Below are 10,414 nucleotides of genomic sequence, written 5' to 3' on the forward strand. Positions count from 1 at the left end.
TAAGTGTTTGTTTACCACAAAGTATATTTTGGTCATCCCATTAAAAATAACATTTAAATTGGATCATTTTTAAAGCTTTAAATTGCTGGAAATAGTTGTGTGAAATACTTGAAAGTCATTGAAAAGTGCTTGAATTTCTCTCTCAAAAGGTTGTACAAACCCTGAAATGAATAATGTAATAACATTCCACTATTTCTGCCACAACACCATGTTTATAGTTAGTGTTACTACTTCTGGTTTTCTGGCGGACGTCAGCGCTGTTTGATCTGTTGAGAATTCTCTGCAGAATTTGAATGCTTCTCACAAGATCTCCGCAGCATCCTTATTCATTCTGCGGCGAATTCAAACGCTTCTCAATGGATCTCGGTGCAGCAACAGTGTGGTGAGATCAACACTGGTTCCCGAGTAAACCTGTTCTGAGCTCAGACCAGTTTGTTTGTGCTGCGCTCAATTATTGGTCCGAGCTCCGCAGCTCAAATGAGTAGCACGTGGTATTGTTGCGCTTTTGTTTTGTCTGATGTTTCTCATATGCAACAGAAATGTCAGCTCTTATGAGTTGGACAGCACAGTGGTCGCACCAGTGCGACCGCTCACAAAATTTAGTCGCACCGGCAGAAAAAATGGTCATAATCTGGAGCCCTGCATAGTGCTATAGCGATATTGTTTACGCCTTAAATAACCCCGACATTATCCGGATAGATGTAAATCCTGTGGCCTGTGCTTCATTCACAAAGGTGTGAACACGCACATGGCTGTTGACTGTTTGCTTTTCATATGTGGCTCTCTGCGAGCGTTCTCCCCAAGCTGATCATTACCCTACAGCTACTGGGAGTCACAGAGCGAGATGTGAGACGCCGGCCCCAGTGTGCGCTCAGCCCAACAAAGGGCCCGCTCCCTGCTCTCTCGCACAGCTGCCTAATTTGTCTTGGCTCTTTGGAGCCAATCAGCCATCTCCCAGGGGGCCGTGTGACGTAATGTGCTGCCAGTCTGATGTTGGCGGTTCGCCAGCCCTGCTGAGCTTTGTCATCTGTGGGTTGCACTATCAAGCAGCAGGTCTGAATGTGGAGTAGTGAGACGTGATGGTGGAAAAATACGATTTTAAGGGAATTTCTGGAGATTTGGTTCATTTACAGCAGCATGACAGTAAATTAAGGTGGGTTTATGATGTTTACTGATTAAAAATGTTAGGGGGCAGTGCTTCCCACAGGTTTAAAATATATTTGCGGTGGTAGCCAGGTGGAAAATCCTTCTAGTACCCACGTCACAAAAACTGTCTACTACATGTGACAAAAAAAAAAAGAAGTGATTTTTAACATTTTTATTTATTGAAATTCATTTTAATTACATAGGCTACATTTAATTACATACTCATATTATGCATTGTAAATTATGCAAAATTATAGCATCTTACTGATACTACAGTGCGTGTATTAGTCCATCTCCTATTCTGAAAGGTCTGCCTTGCAGAGATGGACTAAAAATGAACTCCCAAAACTTACTGCCAGATTTTGGAAGATAAATTCTTGAAAGCGTGGTACAAGAGGATGTGATGCTGGTCCTTCAAGAGTCAGTCTCAACTTATCCGTCCGTAAAGCCTATAAAAAAATCAATCTTCATGTATTTCACAACACTTCAAGGGATAGTTCACCCAAAAATGAAAATTCTGTCATTAATTACTCACCCTCATGTTGTTCCAAACCCGTAAGACCTCCGTTCATCTTTGGAACACAAATTAAGATATGTTTGATGAATTCTGAGAGCTCTCTGACCCTCCCATAGACAGCTAGTTGCTGTAAGTAAGAGAATAAAAATAATAAAATCAAAAACGTTTCTGCAAATATACTTGGCGGCCTGACCAAGTAAAGTCTATGTGTGGGAAACACTGGAGTGAATCTCACCTAACTGTCAGGAATATCACAGAGTTCACCACATAAACAAAAGAAAAGTGTGTTTTTCTTTAAGTCTATTTATTTATTTATTTTATTCCATTATGACATTATTTTTTTGACCATTAACTGCATTTTTTTTTGTCCTCAGTTGTCGTGGCCTTTTAACTTATTTTTTTCTTAAAGATTTTTTTCATTATGGCATTATTTTTATGACAGTTAACCACATATTTCTCTTAGATATTTGTATATTTGGGAAATATTTATTTACTTGTATTTTACGACTTTACAGCACTTTTTTCTTTTTTTCTTTTAGTATTGGCCCTTGTTAAATATTTAATTGTTAATGCTCATTTTCCTTATTTTTAAATTAAGATTACTTGTACTGTCATCTTACACTCACTTAATCTTTAAAACGTTTTTAGTGTATCATTTTTATTTATTTAGACAAAATAGAATTTAATTGTAAAGCCGCTAATTTATCATCCGTACTGTAACACAAAAGTCATTATTTTTACTATTTAATATAATTATTACATTTCCATCATTGCATGGTAGCTATATAGGCTACTGTTGGTTTCCATGATTGAGTGTGTTGGCTAGTGTACATCATTTAATTGCTTTGTTAAATTATGTAAAATAGCATGAAATCACATTTGTATATACAGTATGAGCGCTACTTGGTAAAATAATATGGCACATCGTTCTCAGAAATTATATTTCGTATCATCCCCATCTATTGTCGTGGGATTACTCAATGTCAGTCGGCAGCACACACTGACCCCTCGTATATGTCAGCCGTCCCAGCAGGTGGATAGAGGAGGGGTGTAATGAGATGCGCCGTGATGTGATAGATACATTTTTGTCCCATGATGTATTTACGATGAGTCATTTCTGTGTAAGTGGTTAATCAATCAGCACCATCCCACACAACCCCCCCCCCATACCTAAATTAAAATGGCTGTGAGTCAAACCCCTCCAGTGCCTGAATGTCAAGAATAAATTAACACTCTTCTGGTGCCAGTGGCTCATGATAGAGGGCCAGCAGTTAAGAGAGCATGTACACATTCATCTCAGTCTGTATTTGCTCTGTAGGAATTAGGGCTGGGAAACATTTTAATTGAGTTAAGTACATATGTTCATATTAATTAATATCGAATCAACTGCACTTTCATTATCATTATAATTAGTGAAAAAGCCTAAATGTAGATAATTTATAGACAAGCACAATTTATAGATAATTTACAGATGAATAATCATTGAATTGGCATTACAAAAAATGTTAAATTAAAATAAATTTACATGTTGCATTAAAAATGTATACACAGTATTTATTTTATTTATTCATTTTGTTAATTGTACGTTTTTTTAACCAAGCAAGTCACATAAAAACAAGATTCTTATTTACTACAACAGCATGCTAAGAGTATATTAAGCTCTCGAAGAACTGAAAGGGAACAATTAGGAATACAAACATATGAAATAAATTATATAAAGTAATTAATAAATAATGAATATAAAGTAAATTTGGATCAGTGTTATTTTAGTATTGAGATACTATTATAGTTTTTTTTATATTTAGTTTTATTTCAGTTAGCATATATTTTATTTGTTTATATATAGAGAGAAAGAGATGAGTTTTATTTAACTAAAATAACCCAGGTGATTGTTACTTACCTAGACAAAGAATTTTTAGGTGTTAGTAAAACTATTTGTAAATGAATCAATTAGTGGTTAAACGGATCGTAGTTGATCCGTGATCCGTACGGACCAAGCCCCACGGTTCGGCACGCATGTGATCCGCGGATTAATTGCAAAATTTAACCATAATAGAGTATAAGTTTATCATTTGTTCGTATTTACACAAGCAATTCCAAACAATTCCAACAATTCCAAAGAGAAAAGGCGAAAGGGAACTCGATTCGTTACTCGTGCGCTGTTCTCTACACGCACAGCCGCACACACATGAAGCGCGCACATGCGTTTCAGATGGCGCGCGAACACTGAACTGAATCCTCTTCTGAATCCTCTGAACAGCCGATCCATGAGTCAAAAACCGTAATGTGTTCTGAACCGTGAGATTTGTGATCCGTTGAACCACTAGAATCAATGAAAGCTGTTGCAGAAATACAAATGACCAATTTCAGTGTTTTCCGCTGCTTATTCCATTATTAGTGGCATAAATGTAAAGGCAGAGCAGCCAGAGACCGTTTGTTTAGGGATTAATTGGACTTGGATGCAGTTGGGTGATCTAATTTGATATTTGGCAGACTGACATTGTGACATATTTTGAGAATAAGCTGGTGCCAGACCAATGAAAGGTTCTGTAAATGTTCTACATTCAAAGGAAACATATTTTGGAAAATCACATCTCTGATTTTCTGTGGCAGAGTGGTCGCACTATTATTATTACAGAAACAGTCCCTTATTGCTCTTGATATAATGGTTAATCTATTCATGAAATTAAATGTAAGTATCATCATTGGTTTGTTAATTTTGACGCATCTAGACGTGGCTTTCAAACACTCCTGTGTGTATCTATGTAAGCGCTTGATGAAGAGCGTGAAGCGATGATCATTGTAGCCAATCACAGACATCATATCTGTTGAGCATGTGAACACAATGGCCAATCAGAGGTGTTTAAGAATCCACTCAACAGCGCTCAAAATGCTTGAGGGAAATGCTGGCATTGTCACATTTTTAAAATTTCAGTACAGACTAGTACAGACATCAGTATTTTTGACAACACTAGATGCAATGCAATGCTCGTGTCTGGTGTAAACAGGTTTCTGGCTGTTAAGCGACTGAATGCCAGTGGGCGGAGCCTATTGTGGGATGCTGTGTAACTATTTGTCGATATCTTGCTCTGGAGGCAGTCATATGCAAATGTGTTTGATCATATGACAGCACAGATCCCACAACATCCAAAACAAGTCATTTTGGTAGCTTGTTTACATAATTTTTTTTTTGTACTGAGAAGGGCATTTTAAGCTATGACACTTGCAGAATGTTTTAATGGTACAAAGATCTCTTATATGCCATATATTTGATTTCTCATGTCATGACCCCTTTAAAAAGGTCACCAAATGGAAATGCAAATGAAAAAACTATGACTGTTTTCAGTTGGGAGTTGACTAGTCAACTAAATGTAACTGCAGCTGCTAGTTGACATTGGAAATACTAGTCGAAATGTAGTCATTTTAATGTTTTAATGTGGAAAACTGAATTTTTTTTCATTTCAAGTCAGACCTCGCGTGCAGGAGTTTTCTGTGTCACTCGCTGTGGGCTCAGGGAAATGTCCGCTTGGAAGACGAGCAAGGTGTGGGAATGTATTTAGCGGTTCAAAGGGGGAAACATTATGAATGAACGGGAACTGACTTCAGAAAGGTTTCGTTGACACTTTTTCCCCCCATGTTATCTGCATATAATGCCTAATAAAATAGTGTTTATATGCACAGTGCTGCTTTGTTTGCAGGGGTAACCATGGTTAAGCACTGTATTTCTGCTTGTCCAAAAGCGCCACCTACTGTCAGAGAGTGAATTTGCATTTTCATTCGTCCCATCTGCTGCTTTTGTTGCTGCCAGTGTTGTAAATTTTAACCGTTTCATGGGAAATAAAATCAGTTCAGATAATAAGATTACGTAAGAAATAACTGACGATGGGCCGTTGAATTATTAGAAAATAGTGCACATCCATGATGCGGCCACGACGCGAAGCATCAGCATCTTTCCTAAAGCTCGGGTGTGCAATGTTTTCTAATAATTCAACAGACCGGAGTCAATTATTCTGCTTATACTATGGTAACCACACCTCAAATGTTGTTCAGATGTTGTATTCCAAGACATTTGTCAGGTTTTTGTCCTTAAATGAGAGAGAGAGAGAAATTAATCTGTGTGTCTTTGCGTCTCTCAACAGTGTTGGGCAGCAGCATTTCTACTAATAGTGAAACTAGGGCTGGGCGATATAGCTAAAAAATGTATCAACGATATGTTTCATATCGTTCGGTATCGATAATTATTTATATTTTTTATAACCTTTTTTAAAACAAAAAGCAATAGAAAAAAATGTTTAAATTTAACCACTGTATTTATAATTAATACAATTTATTGAGACAAACAACAAATATTTTTTTGTTTTAACAATCAAACACAATAAAAATTAAATAAATATCTCATTTCTAATGTTTTGTATGCAGATTAAATAGGTCTTTATTGTATAGGTCTAATTGTCTCCCGAGGCCACAGGAGGGCGCAATGAGCAAAATAATGCAGCGCATTTAGCAAGTAACTCTATAAAAACGTGCATTACGTCTAAATTAACTCATAAAAATCACTCATAGTACGTGCCTATATCGTGCGCTATATCGAACATTTTTTCTATCGATATCGAAGGTGTACCGTCGATAAATATCGATACCGTTTTATCGCCCAGGCCTAAGTGAAACTGTATGTTCATCTGTTTCAAGAACAGCGCCGTTGTTACATCGCTTGTGAGGAATGACATGTAGCTTTTTATGTTATTGAGCTGTTTTACTGATGAATTGGTCAGAGCAGCGCTGACAACACATTTCTGTGTGTGTGTACTATATGTGTGTGCGTTTGTAAGGGAGAGAGAGTGGGAGAAAATAGAGTGTGTGCTTTCCGTATATAATAAAATTTAACTTTGTGGCAAAAACATGGAAATAATATGTCATTTTTATGCTGTTTACTACATTTATTTGCTTGGTCAATGTCATTGTGGGTTTGACTGTCTTCTGAGGGTTTCTTACTTTTAGACTAGTCGACTACAAAATTTCTGTTTAAATGGCAATGAAATTAGTCGTAGCGCACATCCATAGTTTTCAAACAATGTCACTTTCTCCTATCCGCCACTGATCAGACTAACAGATAATCTTGGTTAGGACATGGTGTAAGACTAAACCGGATCCCCTGTAATCACTCTGTCTCTGTCCTGCAGTGTCCGGGCCGAGGAAGGAGGAGGCAGATTCTGGGAGGAGCTCCGCCACGTCGGTCTGCCAGATGGCATTGATGTCCAAACACTCTTTGATGAGTCGGGTAAAAACCTGTTAAAAACTTTACCTAGGCACAGACAGAGAAAAGCTAACAATAGAAAATACTGTAATTTTGAAAAGTTTTCTTTGTCATAACAAGCTGTTGAAATTTATTTTAATATGTTAAAATAATACAGAGAATGATTTAATGAAGATAAAAAAAACACAGCCTGAAGGCTTTGGTCAGGAACCAGCCTGAAACTAGACAGTGTAGTCAGACACATCACACTTATTTGAGGTGAGGAACTGAAATTGTTAGAACAGTAAAATGAACTTGAATGGCTGTTCTGCCTGTAACTATCTTTACTATGCTGGTCAAACCCATGTGACTTTCTGTCTTCTGTAAAACACTAAATGAGAGCTTCGGTAGCATGTCCCCTTTTGTGTTAAACAGAAGAAAGAATGTAATGTATGATTGAAAAGAAATAAAGAGATTTAGCTTTAAAGGTCCCATGCCATCTTCTGATTCCTTGTGTTTGCAGGTCAGTGCTGGGCTCATCAAAGCTGCGCGTTGTGGTCAAATGTTGTGTGTCAAGCGGAGGATCAATCACTGCTAAATGTGGACAAAGCCATCCACTCAGGGAGCACAGAGGTATGCTGGGATATCTTTGGTTTAGCTGATGTGTATCTTGGCTGAAGCATGTGAGGACTCGTGAATAAAGGAATGACTGTAAACTTTATGTAAATATTACTTCACCTCACTGAAGTACTTGAAAGGTTATGCAAATGAGGGTTAAAATGCTCAGGTTTCTCATTAATGGCTGCATCAAAATGCGTTTTTTTTTCTTTTGCTGAGTGACCATAATGTGTCTGTATTTTTATTTTATCCACAACAGTTATTATTATCTTTCCTGAAGCTTTTTAAAGATTTTGTCTTTTATGGCTTCCATCAGAATATGTTGTGTTTTTGATGTTGGTCCTAATTATCTGCTGATGTTGCAGCGTTGTTTTTGTTTTTTTTTCGAAATTTTTTTTGGTCAATTTTTGGATATTCAACTGTTCATGATTGTTTTTCTTTAGACTTTATCTTTTATGTTTAGAACGTCATCTTATGCTACCTTAGTTAATCTTTAAAAACACTAATAATTTAATAAGTACATTTTATTTATAGAGCACATTTAAATTCAGCTTACACTGACCAAAGTGCTGTACAAAACTATCATAAAATACAGTAAAGTATCAAATAAAATACAAATTAAAATCCAAGATAACAATACTAATCCGTAAATTTAAAAATCAGGAAAGGCCATAGAATAAAAATGTGTTTTAAGTCTAGACTTAAAAACCGAAATTGACGGAGCACTCTTAATGTCAGGTGGCAACTGATTCCATAACCGTGGAGCAGCTACTGCAAAGGCTCTGTCACCTTTAAACTTAAGTCGTGACCGTGGGACATATAAAAGAGCTTTATTAGCAGATCTGAGGGACTTGGGAGCAGAATTAAATGAGATAAGATCAGAAATGTATGATGGGGCTTGTCCATTAAGTACTTTAAAAACAATCAACAAAATTTTGGAAGCAGGAAGCCAGTGGAGCGACGCTAAAATTGGAGCGATATGATCACGTTTTTTTGCACCAGTTAACAATCTGGCTGCTGCTTTCTGGACCATCTGCAAACGAGCCAGTGAAGATTGGGGAAGACGTAGGTATAAGGAATTACAGTAGTCCAATCGTAATGTGATAAATGCATGAATAACTTTTTCCAAGTCTTGAAAGGAAAGTGTTGATTTAAGTCTAGAAATGATTCTCAATTGATAATAGCTGTTTTTAACAACTGAGCTAATTTGCTTTTCAAGGCAAAGCTCAGAGTCAAAAATAACACCTAAATTTTTTGCATGTGACTTAACATATGGAGTGAGACTGTCTAAGTTACTAACTATAGAGTTTCTGGTTTTAGAGGGACCAAAAATAATCACCTCAGTTTTTTCACTATTTAGCTGGAGGAAATGATTCGCCATCCAGATTTTAATGTCCTTCAGACAGTCCATAAGGGGCTGCAGAGAATGTTTCGATTTTAATGGAACGTATAACTGAGAATCATCAGCGTAGAAATGAAAAGAGATTTTATATTTCCTAATTATATTACCAAGTGGAAGCATGTACAGATTAAAAAGTAATGGCCCCAGAATGGACCCTTGAGGAACCCCACAAGGGAGAGAAACTGATGATGAGGAAAATTGGCCGATAGCCACTGGAAGTGTCCTGGATTTAAGATATGACTTAAACCACGATAATGCTGTATCCTTAATACCTACCCAATGTTCAAGGCGTGACAAAAGGATGTCGTGATCAACTGTGTCAAAAGCGGCACTTAAATCCATCAAAATCAAAACTGCATTTTCACCACAGTCAACAGCAAGTAGCAAATCATTCATCACTTTTAGCAAAGCTAAATAACACTTAAATGTAATCTTTAGCAAATTTCAAAATTAATTTTTTGATGATGAAAAGTAAATTCAATTTAAAACTACTAATTTTAGTTTTTAGTGCTTTATTTTTAATTTATTTAGACTAAAACAGTAAAGATTTGTTCACCATTTATTGGTTATTGGCAATAACATGTAATGAATTATTGTCTTATCAGTTTCAACCAAAATGTTAATATTGGTGCATATAAACCAGCAATTCAATGATAATCTAAGCTGGTCCTGTTCAGTTCCAAAATCCCATATATTAAATGTATTACAGGTAATTTTAAAATGAAGTAGCCTAATTGTTTGTGTAATTTATACACTATTATAGTATTTTTTATTATTTTTAAATTAGCTTATATATTTGTATTTTTCATTTTAATTAAATTTTTTATGTTATGTTTGCTTATGTTTTTTATATTATTATTATTTAACTTTGATTTATTTTTATTTTATTTGTACTGATTTTAGAATCTTTAACTCATTTTATTGTTTAAAATTAGTCAGTTGCCAAGGCAACATTTCTAAATTAAGTTTTTATCTAATATTTATATTTTATTTCATTTCAGTATTATTTTATTTAACAAAAACAATTGTAATAGTTTTAGTTAATAACAACACTGGTAATTTTATAATACTTAATGATTTTTGTTGAATTTAATTTAGTTTGATATATTACATAACTATTTTTGGATAATCTAGTTAATTAAATATTTTACAAATGAAATGCATTCACCCCAAATGATTTCATTATTATTTGCAAATGAATGTAGACTATTTCTACATTCTACCATCTATACATTTCCATGTATATACCGTATTTCTGCCCAGGTCTAATTTTTAGTTTATTTCTTGCTCTTGTTTAATGTCACTCTGATGACACCTGATAGGGTTCTAGGGCTCTTCATATACCTGCTGACTCGTACGGCCGTGCTGCTGTGTTTCTGTGAAAGGCTAGAGCTGGAGGAGGAATCTAACTGGCTGCTAAAGGTCGCCGCTGATCAGCTGTGAAATAGAAAAGGTCATGGCACTCAAAGGGGCTGCGGAGTCATCGGCTTCCTCACTT

General features: G+C 35.8%; 1 protein-coding gene across 1 annotated transcript in view; it reads left to right on the top strand.

Annotated features, from left to right (window-relative positions):
* LOC107711680 (histone-lysine N-methyltransferase 2C-like) overlaps positions 1-10,414 on the top strand; it is a 133,001-nt gene that overhangs the window by 33,538 nt on the left and 89,049 nt on the right. The window contains exons 6-7 of the mRNA XM_016516698.1: positions 6,844-6,941; positions 7,420-7,529. Of these exons, the coding sequence (XP_016372184.1) occupies positions 6,844-6,941; positions 7,420-7,529 (208 nt within the window). The remainder of the gene's footprint in view (positions 1-6,843; positions 6,942-7,419; positions 7,530-10,414) is intronic.

The sequence above is a fragment of the Sinocyclocheilus rhinocerous genome, unplaced genomic scaffold (genome assembly GCF_001515625.1).
Source record: "Sinocyclocheilus rhinocerous isolate Xijiao unplaced genomic scaffold, SAMN03320098_v1.1 scaffold807, whole genome shotgun sequence".
Classification (NCBI taxonomy): domain Eukaryota; kingdom Metazoa; phylum Chordata; class Actinopteri; order Cypriniformes; family Cyprinidae; genus Sinocyclocheilus; species Sinocyclocheilus rhinocerous.